Here is an 18276-nt window from a genome sequence, read left to right as displayed (position 1 = left end):
GAGCACCAGCCCCTAGAGTCGGAAACGACTAGCACACATGTGTGGGGGAACCTTTACCTTTTTTGTACACTTTAAGCACAAAACTCTCTCTCTCTCTCTCTTTATAATAATAGCTGAACAAAAAGTATATAGAAGTAACTCTTTAAGCAACCAGTTTTGCCAATCTATTTGACTATGAGTTAGAATAGGAAGAAAATGTCACCATTTGGCCATCTATGTAACCCACTTTTTCAAACGATTCTAAAAGTTTTAGCAACACTTAATGCAAAATCAAGGGGGGAGGTAATTTTGTCTGCATTTTAATCCTATGGAATGTAATGAAATTTCTACATTAGGCATTTTTGGGTAGAAATTCTATAATCCCATTCAAAAGCCAGTTAAATAAGATCTCCTGGATTTAAATTAACTAGTTATTTGATCCTGCAACACATGCAATTAAAAAAATTCACTCATTTTCTAAGAATCATTACATTGGCATCTAAATCCTAATAATGTCAATGAAATTAAACTCTTGTCTAACTTAAATATTGTTAGAAAATAATAAAAGTTAAAGGTTTTTGCCCATTAAGGCAACTTTTAGGTTTTTTTAAAAAAAATCAATATACTGTAGAAATGGAATTGTCCAAAAATTATGCATAAATGCAATATCACACGATCACTAACGTGTGACTGGAGAACAGTTTAAGAAGGTCACTCCAACTATTTTATTTTTTTTATTAGATAAGTTTCTCAAGGCAGTAAATCTTACACAATAATCCTTTCTCCTGTTTTTTCCACAACAGGAACTGTAAGTGATAGATTGGGCTAAAACAGAATGACTGGCACAAAATTACCCAGCCAGCTTTCATGCCTAAGGTGATTTCCTGGCTAGCAGCTTAAGTACTATACTACAACTCTCAGAAACTGAAGCACATCTTCCTCATCTATAGCAATGAGATTGTATGAAATACATACTTTTTGACATATTTTCTCAAATACATGCTTTGATGTGCAATCCTGAAATTGACATGCTATGTCACCATAAAGCCTGGTTTTGCATATGTCACCAATTTATTCCCCCTGTTAATTTTGTTTTTCATTCCTTTTCTGATATGACATTTTTGGCCCTCCCTACAAACTTCTTGCCATGCCTGGATTTCTTCCTGGCCTCATCTGTGCTACTATTCCTCCTTATATGTGTTCATCTTTCATCAGTTACTTTTTTCCATCCCTCTCTAAAATAGCATACAGATTTTTATCGTTGAAGCTGCCTGTTTGGAGGAGTATTCTCCCAGCAACCCTCAGTATGACTGCAATGCAGTTATCTGCAGTGTTGGACACCAAAGAGTTGTCCTTGATGTCATGGGTTCTGCAGTCCCAAGTTTGAAAGAAAAGGCTCTCCTGTGGTTTTCCAGCAACATACCCTTGAGAGGAGCTTCATTTGGTCTGACTGCTGCTAGTTCCGTCACAGTCTCTGACGCGTCCTCTTCAAAGAGCCATCGGTTTAAAGGGTGAAAGCCTAATTCTTCTTTAGTATCCAAGTCTTTCATCCGTGCCTGCAGGGTAACAACAACCATTATATTTTTTTTGCTTTAATGAAAGGAAGTAAGGACATGTTTGGGTAGTCCTTGACTTACAATCTTAATGGAACCTGCCCATTATGGTCATAAATTATGATGGTCATTAAGCAGGAAGCTCATATGATTTTACAGCATTATTTTTTGCTACAGTCATTAAGCAAATGCCATAGTTTTAAAGTAATTGCAGTGATTATAAAGTGAACATAAAGTGACCAAAGGAGGTGGGGTGTTGGAAATACAGAATGGGTGCCTTGCATTTATGCAAAACTTCAGACATTCAGCATTTGAGATGGTGGCAGCTGTTGCCAAAAATGCAGTTTAAAGTTCTTCAAATCAGCCTTGTTCTAATAAAAATAAACCAAAGAAAGCCCCGTGAACTTTTTGGCTCAGTTTTATCTCACTTTCTTATCATGTTTTCTTCCTTGTGCTGTCAGATTAGACGGGCCCACTTTCCAATTGCTACTTGAAAATGGAGCTCAGAAAGTTTACATTCTGAAATTCACATTCATTGTTATACAGGAAATGACCAGTTTCAATTTTGTGAAAAAAAATTATTTCCCAATATAATTACTTCACTTTTCTTTGCTTTCTTCTCCCTGGAAACTACCCTGCTTCAAATCATGGAACAGGTAGAAGAGGAAAGACAAATCTGATCCGTGTATCCAAAGGAGAAAAACATGAGTTCCCTGTTTTATGTTTTGAAATATAGAAGGCTGGATTTGATATTGTTCCTGTAAGAATTACATATTTATTCCATCTTTCTAATACAACTCTGATACCTGACTTCTTTACAGTGTTGCATGATGATAGACAAATAATAGTTTTATGTAGAATATTATGTACTTGGTGCAAGAAACAACTATTTTAATATTTTAAATGTAAGCTTTAGATTGACAGGTATGGAGAGACGATTCTTTTATACAGCTACTATCAGGGAAAATGTGCCTTGTATACTTACACAGCAAGCATACATACTAGTAGCAAAGAGGGAGCATTACACTGTCTTATTCCTTCATTTTCAAAGCATGTTTAAAATATTATATTTAATGGGATGATACATTTATACCTGTCACTTTCTTCATTTTTGGGGTAAACAATCTTAATGAAAATAAAGTAGAAAACAGTAAAGCAAAGAAATTAGGTAAGAAAAAGGATATAGAGAAGTTTATACCAACACCATCCATTATGCCTCTATATATCTATTGATGTTAACTGCTCTCTGCACATTTACCTTCCAAACAAAAACATCTCTATGGTTAGTACAGGATTGCTTACATATTTATCCATAAATATGCTATAAACTAGAAGACACGATATATCTTTGTTTTAGTCTATGCTCAGTGATGAACTATTTTATATATCCTTTATTTGAATTATATCATTTATGCCATTGAACAACTTTCAAGTCAATATTATACAAGATTTCCATAATTTAAATCTACTCATTTTATCAAATTCTTTTTCTCAATCAGCAAAAATATAATAAATGTACTCTCTCACATTCAGGCATTTTTTCCCCAATGACTGGCAGAAGAGCAAAATTCTAATTGGCACAATTTGTGTCTGGCATAAAGCCAAAGTGCAGTTCCCAAATTTTCCATATTCTCATTGAATTTTGCTGCCCTCCCAGTTATCAGATGCAGTCTTCACAAACGTTAAATAAATCACACAGGCATTTTATAAGCAAACCAACTCTATATTTTAATATTTCTCCAGTTACACTATCAACACCTGCAATCTTACTATTTTTTATTATTAAAGTAGTAAATGTTTATTTCATTTAGTATCTTCCATGTCCATCTCTCCCTTAAATCCATTCCTAAAACAAATCAAAGAAAGTGTGCTGCACATTCAGAACTGTTCATCACCCTTATATCTTTACTGATTCTTTCATCATAAAAAAATCAATGATGTGTTTTGATTTAGATATATTTCTTTACCATGTGTACAAATGAAGAGACCTGCTTAAATAAAAAAACCTGGAACCAACCACTATTCTCATTAATTCATTCTTAAGTTTGTCAGATCACTTTACAAAATATATTTTTCTCCTGAGTCAGAATGTGCCACAGTGTCTATGATTATTCTGTGGTTTTTTTCCATTGTTACCATTCACTGAGACATAAGTACATCTACATAAGAATTTCTACTTTCATGCATACATACAATATTCTAGATTACATCAATTCATAGTTTCAGACTGCTAAACATTTTCATTCACAATCTGCACATTTAAATTTCTCTATAAATATCCATCATCTCTACTGAATAAGATCAGAACACCTTCATTCATATTACATTTTATGTCATCTTTGCAGCACATGACATAACTATTTTTCTTCCTTCACTTAATTTATTAATTTATGTGCTTTATTTTTTTACTCCTCCAATATTTTAAGTTGCTAGCTTCAATATTCCAAAGTCATCACTAGATGCACCATTGTATTGATCACAGCCCAAAGTCACATTTTGGTCAAGTGATACTTTCACATTATGCTATTCAGTAAAAAAAAAAAGTAGATATAGACTAGATCACCAGATTTAGTTCTACCAGTACTACATGCAGTATCTTCAACTAGCCAGTTTTTGTCAGTGTTCCACAAAGGGATTCATATTATTCCATATAAAGTAGATTCTCTAGTTTAGATTACCTTACAAGCCATTGTGCTCTTTATCTGTATCCCATCAATTCATAAGTACAGGGTACTGTCAGATTGGATGCTTACAAGGATGAACCTTTCATATCAAGGCCAATAAATCAACTAAGAATGTTTCTGTGCTTAATATTTAGACAATAATTATTGCTGAATCTTTTTTTTCTATCCAGTAGTTCTTGAAGATATATGCCTTTCTAACTTAGGGGTCAATCACTGTTTATTTTTCATTTGAAACATGTGTTTTTCTTCTTTTGACATTACTTGGAATTATTTAAATAGGTGTTTCATAAATACTGTTCATGTCTTCGTAATGTTGAAGCTAAATTGCACTGCTATATTCTACCAAAGGCTATTCAAGATGTTGAAACTCATTAAACAATGTCTTTATTTATATCTTTTGGGGATTATTCTAAGAGCTTATTTATTCCTAAACAACAATGAATACTTTAGACTCCATAATTGCTTAGAGACCACATTTTCTTCTAGGTTCCACATTAACCTTTGATTCAAACACTGAGTATTCTCAAACAGATTAGATTTTCCTGGGAACTTTTATTATTTGACAACAAAAGAAAAAGATAATTGGTGGAAGTTATAAAATAAGGAGATAAGTGTAACGTGAGATGGATTGTGTCATCTCAACTAGGGAAAGACAAATTTAACTAAAGCCTTAAGGGTATACAGAAAGCAAAAAAGGGGACGGGAGAAAAGCCTGCTTCATCTTTGTAACCCACTTACTTTTCCTAACAAAAGAATGGTGACCATTGGAAAAGCTGCAAAGCAAGGTGAGGGAAGGGAACCAACTGACAGAAAAATAAATTGCCCTAGAAACATTACAAAAAAATATTTGAAAAAATAGGAAAGCAGGTATCTGAATCTGTCAGATCTGATAAAAGTGAGCTGAAGTGGGAATGGAAGAAAGGTTTGTAAAGATGAAAGAAGTTAAAAAAAATTGAAGACTCTACAGGGCATCTTAAAAGATTAAACAAATTACTGTAATAATGAAGTGAAAATGGTAGATTTCTAATGTAGAACATAAATTGAGAGAAAAAAGAATGAATTATGTTAAACATGGAAATAATATGTAATTTGTCATGAAGAAACCCATATTACAAAATGAATGTAAAATATTTTGTCTGCAGAAATTTTGATAAATAATTTCTTTCAATGGGAGATAAAAAGAAATTGCATTTCTTTTTGAATATAAACCTCCAATTGCAACCAGCACTGATATTGACTTATGATAATTACAAATATACGGGCAGTGGTGGTATTCAAATATGTAAAAAAACTGGTTGTCTCTGTGGATGCTGCTTCTGGAAGTCCATTCTGGGCCTGGGCAACAAAAAATTAGCTACCGCTTCTGCCGAACTGTTGTGAACCGGCTGAATCCCACCACTGTATATGGGGATGGTAACTTCTCTAAGAGTCCTAGACTTTAATACCTGGAATTTATGCTCTAAAGGAGAACAAATACAAAAGACATATGGACAAACTAATGGAGTTATATGAAAATTGGTATTTAATGGGAGATTAGAATGGAATAATGGATCCAAAGAAGGACAGAGCCTCTGAGAAGTATATTAACATAGCACAAAGAAAACTACTTAAAGTTTTGTATGGAGATGCCAAAGAATACACTTGTTTTTTCTGAAAGACACAGATCCTTTTCAAGACGGAATTTGGCTATTGGTGTTCATAAAATGGAGATACTTGCCAAAGACATTTTCAAATCACAGTCCATAGACTCTAATATTTAAAAGAAAAACTATTTTGTTCAGATGAATGAATGTTAAACAAAACATTGTTGCAGTAAGAAACAGAAGATTGTAAAAAAGTGGTTAAAGTATTTTTTCTGATAATAATCTTGATAAAGGTACAGGCATAAGAATGGTTTGGGATGCAGGTAAAGAAAAATATTAATAGTTGGATGGACGATGACATAACATTAACATGTAAAGAAAGTCAAGACTTCACCAAAAAATATCATCAGATATCATTACTTAATAATGATTATAAGTTATTTATGATGATATTAGTTGAGAGAATAAAGATGGTTTTACAGGACTTTATTCAGGAAGATCAGTATGGATTTTTACCTAAAAGAAATGTATGTACAATTATTAGAAAAAATTAAAGTAGATAAAAGGACTTTTGGTGTGAAACATGACACAATTTGAAATAGTACTATGTACAAATGATGAATATGTTACTTGAAAATAATCTAATAAAGGTATCTAAAAGAGGAGATCAACCCTGACTGCTCTTTGGAAGGCCAGATCCTGAAGCTGAAACTCAAATACTTTGGCCACCTAATGACAAGAGCCTAATTCTGGGAAAGATTGAGGGCAAGAGAAGAAGGGGACGACAGAAAATGAGGTGGCTGGATGGAGTCACTGAAGCAGTAGGCATGAGCTTAAATGGACTCCAGAAGATGGTTGAGGACAGGAAGGCCTGGAGGAACCTTGTCCATGGGGTCACGATGGGTTGGACATGACTTCGCAACTAACAACAACAACAACAAAACAAAAATAGGAAACTGTTTCTTTATAATTTTTCTTTCTTTTTTCTTTCTATTTCTATTTTCTTTCTTATTCACTATTGTTCCATTTTTTCTAATATTAGCATTTTTGTAATGTTAAAAAAAATCAATAAAATTATATTAAAATCTGTATTTTAAGATACAGAATTGCTGAAATAAATCTATAGTAAAGTAGGAAAGTTAACATAAGTAAATGTGAGGCAATACCTTATGCAGTTTGATCCCTTTATTCAAACTTGAACAGGACGATAGAAAGGAAAGCTTTGTTATTTGACCAATATCACCAATACTCAACTGTTAAAGGAAAAACATAACAACTATAAATTCACGCAGCAAATACATTTTGATTCTCTCTCTGCATGTGTAGGTCTGTCTATCTATTTTAAAATGTTGGGGGCAATAAGCTGACTTTGTAATAATGCCGCTTGGGGTGTGTGTGAGAGCCCTAATAAGCAGGCATATACGTAGAATGAAGGCTACTGCTAAGCTTGTAAGCCGCCCTGAGTCTTCGGAGAAGGGCGGGATATAAATGGAATTAAAATAAAATAAATAAATAAAATATTAAAGATGTCTATATATGTATTCAAGTCTGAATTTGTTTTAAAAGAGCAATTAAACTAAAAAATAAAGACATCAGAAGCAAAGATTGGAAAATACTCTAGATCAGGGGTGTCAAACTTAATTTCATTGAGGGCCGCATCAGCATTGCAGTTGCCCTCAAGGGGCTAGGTGGGCGTGGCCTACTTGGTGGACGTGGCCTACTGGGTGGGTGTGGCTAGAGTGCTTATGGCCTACTGGGTGGGCATGGCTAGAGTGCGTATGGCCTACTGGGTGAGCATGGCCAGCTCTACATCGTTCGCATCAAGGGTGCCTATGGGGGCCTGGGCAGGAGTGGGACAGATCTGAGGGTCTCTGGCAGAAGGAGGGTCTCTGGGCCAGGGCCAAGGCAGTGGGGGCTGTTCCCTCACTGTTTCCAGGATGGCTTTGCGGGCCACATGAAACCATTTCGTGGGCCGGATCCGGCCCCCGGGCCTTGTGTTTGACATGTCTGCTCTAGATCCTCAGGATGTTATTCCTTCAGTATGTAAACTTTATACTTTTCCCTTTGGAATTTAAAAACGTATATCTAATTTAGCATTCTGTGTCATCCATTGAATGAGCAAATGCATTTGGAACTTCAGAAGCAGACTACAAAAGGTACTTAATCTTCTCCTATTACTACTCTCAGGCTTTTTACATTCTTATGCTCAGTTACAGGGAATTACAACACTGTGGTGAAACTAAGTAGAAAAAGCAGTTTGTGCATCCCAGTTGCAATTTTATTGTCAATTAGAAACCTACCAGAAAAGGTTCATTTTTAAAATTTTGAACTCTCTGTGCAAGTGATACTCCATTGGTTCCATAGGCAAGAATTTTTATTTCAGGCATTTTTTCTGGAACATGGACACAGTCTATCCACAGTCTCCATTGTCCTTGGCTTTTTGCTTCAAAACCTTTCATGGGGCCAGATTTTTCTATTGTTTCTGAATGAAATACAAATGTGATCCAGGTTTCAGTTAAAAAGTCAATCTGAACTCATTTATTATTTTGTTATATTTAGTATGTTATGTTGTCATGTTGCCAATATTTCTAGAGCAACATCATACATAATTTGAAGTGTGACTTAGAAAGGTGCTTTAAATTCAGAGAAATCCTGAGATGAGTTCAGGAAATGTCTGAATCAAAGCAGGTTTCCTTTGAAATACAATGAATCTAAAGCTTCCCAAACACAAAGTTGGGTGAGAAAAAGGGGAGGTGTGTGGCTCTGTGTACTGTTCTAACTCCAGTAAATTGGGCATATTGAAGTAATATATTGCCAGATTGTTTTAGGTGCCCATGATTTCTCTCTAAAGTGGAACTTTAAAAACATTTGGGGAATCAATGGAATTTTGCATGTTATAATATGAAGGTTTCCTTAGAAACTGCAGGATGGCCAAGTCATTCTTCCTCTGTTACTATTTCTGTACTTGTTCCATCAGTATTCCTGTCTCATCTCACTTTTTGTAACTTGGTTTTCCAACAAACTGTTTCTAATTTACCATACATTTTTAGCCCATTCATGTCCAGAGAGAAATCCACATTAAAAGAATGAAGGACAGCCTTCAGAGTCTTTGAATCAGAGTTTGTAGGAAGATTAAGTCAATGGATCCTTTGCTGAGCCCAAGGACCCAAGGACCTGGACCTCTGCAAAGGCTCTCTATTGGGTTACTCCAGTGGTGGGATTCAAATATGTGAACAACTGGTTCTCTGTGTGGATGCCACCTCTGAAAGTCCATTTTAGGCCTGGGCAACAAAAAACTAGGTACCGGTTCTACCGGTACTGGCTGAATCCCACCACTGGGTTATTTGGTAATTAAGTGGTTTGGGGCACTGTTTCCTAAATTGGCAGTTCTGATTGGGACTGAAAATATCTACATACATATATGGCCAGGCAGGGTCAGGGGCCTCCATCACAAGACCAACAAGAGGCCCCTGGTTAAGTTTCTTGTTAAGTTTTTTGTCGGGTTAGGGAGGGGGGCGGGAAAAGAGTATGGCTGCTCGGGGAAGGCAGGCCTTCCGGCTACCATAACGCAGGCCAGGCCTACGACCATCCGCGATGGTGAGAAACGAGGACCAGTCGCCGACAATACCCAATGGCGTACTGACGAACATCCTATTCCCAGGATGGTGGGGAAGGGCAGAAGGTGCACAAACAGAGGGCCGTATCGTCACCGGGAGTGTCATCTCCGCTCTGTACAAGCGGTGAGACGCTCCGACCCTCTGTACTTCCCCGGAGGACCCAGGAGCGAAGGTGTGCAGCCTCCTATGCTAAGGCTGGTCTACCTGAATGCCAGGTCCGTAGCTAACAAGGCTCACCTTGTTCGTGACCTAGTGGAGAGCGAGCACGCGGACCTGGCTTGCATCACGGAAACCTGGCTGGGCCCAGAGGGTGGTGTCCCTCTGGTTGACCTCTGCCCGCTAGGTTTCCAGGTGCTGCACCAGCCTCGGACCCATGGGAGGGGCGGGGGAGTGGCAGTTATCATCAAGGAATCCCTTAGCCCGCGAGAGACCACCGTCCCTCAGATGGTCGGGTGTGAGTCTCTCCTACTGAGATACGGCCCGGGGGCGCAGTTGGGCCTGCTGCTGGCATACCTACCACCTAATCGTGCAGCGGCAGCCCTGCCCGAGCTACTCGATGTCCTCTCAGGGTTGGTGGTTGAATTCCCAAAACTCATGGTCTTGGGCGACTTTAACCTACCGTCCCTGGGAGGATCGTCCGATCTGGCTCGGGAGTTCATGGCTTCCATGGCGGCCATGGACCTGTCGCAAATAATTTCTGGACCGACTCATGAGAGAGGCCACACCCCGGACTTGGTGTTCTTGTCTGGACGGTGGCGCGATGATATCGGTGGGGATGCCACGACTATTACGCCCCTGTCATGGACCGATCATCACCTCCTGCGGCTGGACTTCCCCTTTGCCACCCCCCGCCGTGGGTGCGCGGTGCCAACCAGATGGTACCGCCCTAGGCGCCTAATGGACCCTGATAGGTTCCAGGCAGCGCTTGGGGACGCACATGCACTCCCTGCTCACAGCTCGGCGGATGCCTTAGTGGAAGCCTGGGAAAAGGCAGCCACGGAGGCTCTGGACCGAGTTGTACCCTTGCGGCCTCTGACCCGGCGCAGATCCCAGCGAGCCCCATGGTTCACCGCGGAGCTCCGGGAGATGAAGTGCAGGAGACGGGGCCTAGAGAGCCGTTGGAGATCCAGTCGATCCGAATCCGACCGATTGCGATTAAGAATCCTCACAAGGTCTTATCTCGCTGCGATAAGGGTGGCAAAATCCAACTACTTTTCCACCCTCATCGCGTCTGCAGATAATCGCCCGGCTGCCTTGTTCAGGGTGACTCGCTCCCTACTGAACCAAGAGGTGAGGGAGGAACCCTTGCAGGGTCGAGCCGAGGAATTCGGTCAATATCTGCTGGATAAAATTGCTCGGATTCGAACCGGCCTGGACTCCAACTGGGCTGAGCTGGAAGAACAAGGCATGGACAGTCTTGTTGACGTCATCTGGGAGGAATTTGATCCTGTGACTCCTAAGGAAGTGGACAGGATTATGAGGAGGTTGAGCTCCTCCACATGCTTACTGGACCCGTGCCCTTCCTGGCTGGCTTATGCAGCTCGAGAGGGGACACGAGGCTGGTTCCTGGCGGTCATCTCCGCTTCTCTGAGTGAGGGTCACTTCCCCACCGCCTTGAAGGAGGCGGTGGTGAGACCTCTCCTCAAGAAGCCCACCTTGGACCCATCCTCATTGAATAACTTTCGTCCAGTCTCCAATCTTCGCTTCCTTGCGAAGGTTGTTGAGAGCGTGGTGGCGCACCAACTTCCTCAGATCCTGGATGAAGCGGTTTATCTAGACCCGTACCAATCGGGCTTCATGCCAGGCTACAGCACGGAGACGGCATTGGTCGCTCTGATAAATGATCTCTGGAGAGCCCGGGACAGGGGCCATTCCTCTGTCCTAGTCTTATTAGACCTCTCAGCGGCTTTCGATACCATCGACCATGGTATCTTGCTGCGACGCCTCAGGGGACTGGGAGTGGGAGGCACGGTTCTGCGTTGGTTCTCCTCCTTTCTCCAGGGTCGCTCGCAGTCGGTGCTGGCAGGGGGACAGAGGTTGACCCCGAGGCCTCTCGCTTGCGGAGTCCCTCAGGGGTCGGTCCTCTCGCCTCTCCTGTTCAACATCTACATGAAACCGCTGGGTGAGATCATTCGCAGCTTTGGAGTAGGGTACCATCAGTATGCTGATGACACCCAGCTTTTCATCTCAACTCCAAACAACATCAGTGATGCCCTCGACGTGATGTCCCGCTGCCTGAAAGCGGTCCGGGAATGGATGGGGAGGAACAGGCTTCAACTGAACCCGGACAAGACTGAATGGCTGTACGTACCGGCAAACCAGGATACTCAGAACATCCCATCCCTTAACATCGGGGACAAGTTACTACCCCCTGTTGATAGGGCCCGCAACCTGGGTGTCCTCCTAGACTCGCAGCTCTCCCTGGAAGATCACATAGGAGCTGTGACCAAGGGGGCCTTCTCCCAGGTTCGACTAGTTCGCCAATTACGGCCTTATCTGGACCTGGATGCCTTACGTACAGTCACCCATGCCCTTGTGACCTCTCGCCTAGACTACTGTAACGCTCTCTACATGGGGCTGCCCTTGAGATCCACTCGGAAGCTTCAACTGGTGCAAAGTGCAGCGGCACGGACACTCTTGGGAGCCTCCCGATACTCCCACATCACACCTCTCCTCCGTGCGCTGCACTGGCTTCCAGTTGCCTTCCGTGTGAAGTTCAAGGTGCTAACAATGACATACAAAGCCCTACATGGCATGGGTCCGGACTACCTGCGGGAGCACCTTCTGCCAATGTCAGCACCCCACCGTCCTGTGTGCTCCCACAGAGAGGGCCTCCTCAGGGTGCCACCGCTCAAGGAATGTCGGCTGGTGGCCCCCAGGGGCAGGGCATTCTCAGTGGATGCGCCAGCCCTCTGGAACAGCTTGCCAACCAAAATCCGGATGGCCCCCGACCTCCGCACCTTCCGGCGCGACTTAAAAACTTACCTGTTCCAGCAGTCCGGCCTGGCCTGATAGCTCTGATTGGGGTCCCAGTTTGTTTTTACTATTGTTTTTCACTATTGTTGATTCTGTATACCTACCTTATTCTGTACACCGCCCCGAGTCCCTCGGGAGAAGGGCGGTTTATAAAAACATATATATATATATATATATATATATATATATATATATATATATATATATATATATATATATATAAAACATTATTTATATATGACAATCTACGTTATTCATCCCTATGATATTTTGAAAGGTTGCTTGACAATTTATGTGATAATTTTATGTGACACAAATACACACATACATACATATTTCTATCTTTGTATCTCAAATTTTAAAATTAAGACATATGACCTTGTAGTGGGATTGCAACTTCTGTAAATTCTTTTTTTGACTTTTGATGCAACCAGTTATTATGAACAAAAGTATATGTAGTAAAAGGATAATTTCTTTCTTCTATTACTATCTTCTCTAGAAACCAATCAACTGGGGAGGGAAAAAAGAAAGTAAAAGGTTATCATTCAACTTTCTATTTTTGTTTGTTTTACTGCTATGCAGGCCACTATATAATAATAATAATAATAATAATAATAATAATAATAATAATAATAATAATAATAATAATAATGATGATGATGATGATGATGATGATGATGGAAGGGACCCTGGAGATCATCTAGTCCAACCCCCTGCTAAGGCAGAAACACTATAGCATTGCAGACAAAGGGCTGTCCAGTCTCTTGTTAAAAACTTCCAGTGTTGGAGGCAGGTGGTTCCACTGGTTAATTGTTCTAACTGTCAGGAAGTTTCTCCTTATTTTTAGGTTGCTTCTCTCCTTGACTAGTTTCCATCAGTTGCTTCTTGTCCTGCCTTTATGTGCTTTGGAGAGTAGCCTGACTCTTCTTTGTGGCAGCCCCTGAGATATTGGAACACTGCTATCGTGTCATCCCTAGTCCTTCTCTTCATTAAAGTAGACATACCCAATTCCAGCAACTGTTCCTTATATGATTCCCCCCCTGATCATCTTTGTTGCTCTTCTCTGAACTCTTTCCAGAGTCTCCACATTTCTTTACATCGTGGTGACCAAAACTGGATGCAGTATTCCAAGTGTGGCCTTACCAAGGCATTGTAAAGTGGTATTAATACTTCATGTGATCTTGATTTTATCCCTCTGTTAACGCAGCCTAGCACTGTGTTGGCTTTTTGGCAGCTGCAGCACACTGATGGCTCATATTTAAGTGATTGTCCACTAGGACTCCAAGATCCCTCTCACCGTTACTACTATTGAGCAAGGTACCACCTATACTATACCTGTACATTTGGTTTTTCTTGCCTAAGTGTAGAACCTTACTTTTTTCACCATTGAATTTCATTTTGTTAGATAGTGCCCAGTGTTCAAGTCTGTCCAGATCCTCCTGTATCTTAAGCCTATCTTCTGGAGTGTTGGTTATTCCTGCCAGCTTGGTGTTGTCTGCAAAATTGATGAGTTCCCCATCTATCCCCTCGTCCAAATAATTAGTTAATTAACAATGATACTATATGAAAGCTTAAATAACAGTGCAATGGAAGGACTTTGTGTTGATGTTCTTTTAAACTGTTAAGGATTCAAACGTTCAACAGGAATACTTGTAAAGTCCTATTGCTTTTTGGAGTGAAAATCCAGTTATATTTACAAATATTGTAAAAAAAATCGATGGACTCAGTATTTCATGTATTTTGGGGCTTTGTTACAATAAATTAATGATCCTGTCATGGTGCCTTTAAAACTAAAGAAAAGTATTCAAAGTAATTTTGGACAGTACTACACACGTGCAAGATAACCAATTGAATTGTAAATTTACTTTGTAACCTAGCAATATATTTCCCATATGAATTTAAAGTAAATAAGAATGATCTACGCTAGGTGTTAAATCAATACATGACTATTGGTGATATTCAAATAAAAATGAATAGCTACTGGTTATTGGCAGCTATACATCTTCCATTATTCTTGAATACATTTGTGTAACTTGCTGTAGCTGCTCCCTATTCAAATACCATTCTGCATCCTGTTATTATTCTGGGACTGCTACTCCAAATGTATCTTGAGAATGCCAGGTTAATGGAGACTAGTTTTTAGTTACTCTTCTCAGTTGTGAAAGAAACTGAGTTGACTTGTATACTGTATATAGAAATCCTTCTTGGGTCACTTCTTGCTTCTGAGGTTATAAACATATGGCTGGGAATCTAAATATTCAAAGGCTATACTGATCCAAGATCAGCATTACATTTCAATGTTCCCATGGCTCAATTGCTGTTCAAGAGGAAATGTGGCAAAGATATTCTGTAATATTTCTATGGGATTTGTGGAGGAACTCTGGTGTCATCCTATCTTCCCAATCACATTTTCTCCTTCCTCCTGAAGCCAAAACAAGCACCATGATGCCTTTTCCTAATTATTCTGAGTTGCTATTTCCCCATCCCTCTATACAATGTTTACATTATTTTATTTGGTTTTCCTACTCCCTATACAAAGCACTGCGATGGTTTTTCTAGGACCTCTTAAAATGTTTTTTCCTCCATTCCACATTATCTCTCTCTCTCTCTTAAAACATACCTTTGTTTAAACCTTTGAATCCCACAATGACTTGATTCAGCTTCCCAAGATGCACTCCTTTGATTTGGTAAACACCCATCTATAATTGGAGAAAAGTTGATATAGTTGAATTTGTCTGAAACAAACTCTATCAGCCATTAATGGGTAAATTCAGTAAATATTACTTCTTTTCTTTGCACAGATGAACATTTCAATATATATAAATCATTTTTACAAGGTCATAGCAAAAGGTTGTGCAATAAAATTGACATCTTAAGTGTCAGTGAATACTTTCATTTTATTGCAAATATTAGATCATAGGGTTATGCAAGCATGCAGTATTTCCTGGAGTGCTTCACTGTTCCAGTAACAGAGCTTCTAGAATCAAATAAATAAAATCCAATGAATTATGATTATTTATTTATTTATTTATTATTGGGATTTATATGCCGCCCTATCTCCCGAAGGACTCAGGGCAGCTAACAACAATAACATACAATAATACAGAAGTTAAAAGAAAATTAAATTAATGGCCCTGTAGAATAAATTAAAATTAAAATTAAAATAAGTTAAAAATTAAGGGCGGGATATAAATGGAATTAAAATAAAATAAATAAAAATAATTAAAATCCCTGTCAGTCCAGGTCAGCCTGGTGGAAAAGGAGTGTTTTGAGGCCGCGGCAAAAGGACTGGAGATCTGGGGCCATCCGAAGCTCAGGGGGGAGCTGGTTCCATAGGGCTGGTGCTCCCACAGAGAAGGCCCTCCCCCTGGGGGTCGCCAGCCGACATTGTCTAGACGACGGTACCCTGAGGAGGCCTTCTCTGTGTGAGCGCACTGGGCGATGGGAAGTCGTTCCCGGCAGCAGATGGTCCTGCAAGTATCCCGGGCCTAAGCCATGTAGGGCTTTAAAGGTAAGTACCAGCACCTTAAGGGACGCGGTGGCTCAGTGGGTTAGGACGCTGAACTTGTCGATCGGAAGGTCGGCAGTTTGGCGGGTCGAATCCCGAGTGCCGCGTAGCAGAGTGAGCGCCTGTTACTCGTCCCAGCTTCTGCCCACCTAGCAGTTTGAAAGCACGTAAAAATGCAAGTAGAAAAATAGGGACCACTCCGGTGGGAAGGTAACAGCGTTCCGTGCGCCTTTGGCGTCCAGTCATGCCGGCCACATGACCACGGAGACGTCCTCGGACAAGCGCTGGCTCTTCGGCTATGAAACGGAGATGAGCACCGGCCCCTAGAGTCGGAAACGACTAGCACGCATGTGCGGGGGAACCTTTACCTTTACCTTTACCAGCACCTTAAATCTCACCCGGAGGACAACCGGTAACCAATGCAGCTCACGCAGGAGGGGTGTAATATGGGAGTATCGGGGTGCTCCCATCACTACCCACGCGGCCGCACTCTGCATCAGCTGAAGCCTCCAGGTGGTCTTCAAGGGCAGTCCCATGTAGAGAGCATTGCAGTAATCTATACGGGAGGTAACGAGTGCGTGGGTGACTGTACGTACGGCATCTCGGTCCAGAAAGGGGCGCAACTGGTGTACCAGGCGAACCTGGGCAAATGCCCCCTAGCCATGACTCCAATATGATCTTCAAAACTGAGTCGTCAATCCAGGAGGATGCCTAGATTGTGTGCTCTATCAACGGGAGGTAACATCTCTCCTCCCATAACCAAAGATGGAACCTCTTGGACTAAACGAGATGCCAGTACGTAAAGCCACTCAGTCTTGGCTGGGTTGAGCTGGAGCCTGTTCTTCCCCATCCAAATCTGTACCGCTTCCAGGCAACGGGACATCACATCGAGGGCATCACTGGGTTGGTTCAGGGTGGAGATGAAAAGCTGGGTATCATCAGCATATTGATGATACCTCACCCCGAAGCCACAGATGATCTCACCCAGCGGTCTCATATAGATGTTGAACAGGAGAGGCAAGAGTACCGACCCCTGAGTCACCCCACAACTAAGGGGCCTAGGGGTTGACCTCTGCCCCCCTGCCAACACCGTCTGCGAACGGCCCGAGAGGTAGGAGGAGAACCACTGTAAAACGGTGCCTCCCACTCCTAACCCCTCAAGACGTCGTAGCAAGATACCATTGTCGATGGTATCAAAAGCTGCTGAGAGATCTAATAGGACCAGGACAGAGGAATAACCCCTATCTCGGACCTGCCAGAGATCATTCACCAGCGTGACCAATGCCGTCTCTGTGCTATACCCGGGCCTGAAACCCGATTGGTACGGATCCAGATACTCAGTTTCCTCCAGGACCAAAGGGAGCTGCCATGCCACCACGGTCTCAACAACGTTCGCAAGAAAGCGAAGGTTGGAGACAGGATGAAAGTTATTTAAAATAGCTGGATCCAATGCAGGTTTCTTGAGGAGGGGCCTTACCACCGCCTCTTTCAAGGCAGCAGGGAAGTACCCCTCACTCAGTGAGGCATTGATAACTGCTAGGAGCCAGCCTCGTGTAACCTCTCGAGACGCATAGACCAGCCAGGAGGGACACGGGTCCAACAGACATGTGGCAGCACTTAATTTCCCCATGATCCTGTCCACTTCATCCAGAGTCACAGGGTCAAACTCTTCCCAAATGTTCTCGGCCAAACCCATCGTTTTCCCCTTGTCAGATACTGCCCAGAGTCCAGACCAGCCCGAATCTGAGCAATTTTGTCCACCAGATATTTACTAAATTCCTCGGCCCGTCCTCATAAGGGGTCCTCTCCCATCCCTTGATTTAAAAGGGAGCGGGTCACCCTCAACAGGGCGGCCGGGCGGTTATCTGCGGACGCAATGAGGGTGGCGAAGTAAGCATGATTTGCCATCTCCATTGCCACAAGATAAGATCTAGAAAAGGATCTTAACTGTGTTCAGTCAGACTTGGACCAACTGGTTCTCCAAATGCTCTCTAGGCCCCTTCTCCGGCGTTTCATCTCCCGCAGGTCCATGGAAAACCAAGGAGCAAGCCGGGACCTGCGCCAGGTCAGAGGCCGCAAAGGCACAACGCGGTCGAGAGCCTCTGAAGCAGCCCGTTGACAGGCATTAACTAAGGACTCGACCGGGCTGTAGGAGAGGGAGGTAGGAATCAATCCAAGTGCCGTCTGGAACCTATCTGGGTCCATCAGGTGCCTGGGGCGGAACCATCTGGTCGGTTCCACCTCCCGGCAGCGGGGGGTGACGTGATGGAGGCCCAACCGCAATAGATAATGGTCTGTCCATGAAAGGGTTTGAGATGTTGGAGTAACCCCCCCAGACCATTAAGCCACTGCCCAGAGATAAAAATAAGATCAGGC

The 18276-nt window shown here is 41.7% G+C and overlaps 1 protein-coding gene across 1 annotated transcript in view; it reads right to left on the bottom strand.

Moving 5' to 3' along the window:
• Window positions 1–18276, bottom strand: part of LOC310638956 (lipoxygenase homology domain-containing protein 1-like) — a 215031-nt gene that overhangs the window by 39495 nt on the left and 157260 nt on the right. Inside the window, exons 38-42 of the mRNA XM_083360317.1 lie at window positions 15013–15091; window positions 12771–12902; window positions 8100–8281; window positions 6966–7052; window positions 1403–1535 (exon numbers count right to left, since the gene is read on the bottom strand). Coding sequence (XP_083216443.1) covers window positions 1403–1535; window positions 6966–7052; window positions 8100–8281; window positions 12771–12902; window positions 15013–15091 — 613 coding nt within the window. The remainder of the gene's footprint in view (window positions 1–1402; window positions 1536–6965; window positions 7053–8099; window positions 8282–12770; window positions 12903–15012; window positions 15092–18276) is intronic.

This window comes from Vipera ursinii (genome assembly GCF_947247035.1).
Source record: "Vipera ursinii genome assembly, chromosome: 3".
NCBI lineage: Eukaryota > Metazoa > Chordata > Lepidosauria > Squamata > Viperidae > Vipera > Vipera ursinii.
Note: the sequence above shows the minus strand (reverse complement) of the source record. Positions and strands in the feature narration are given on the sequence as shown.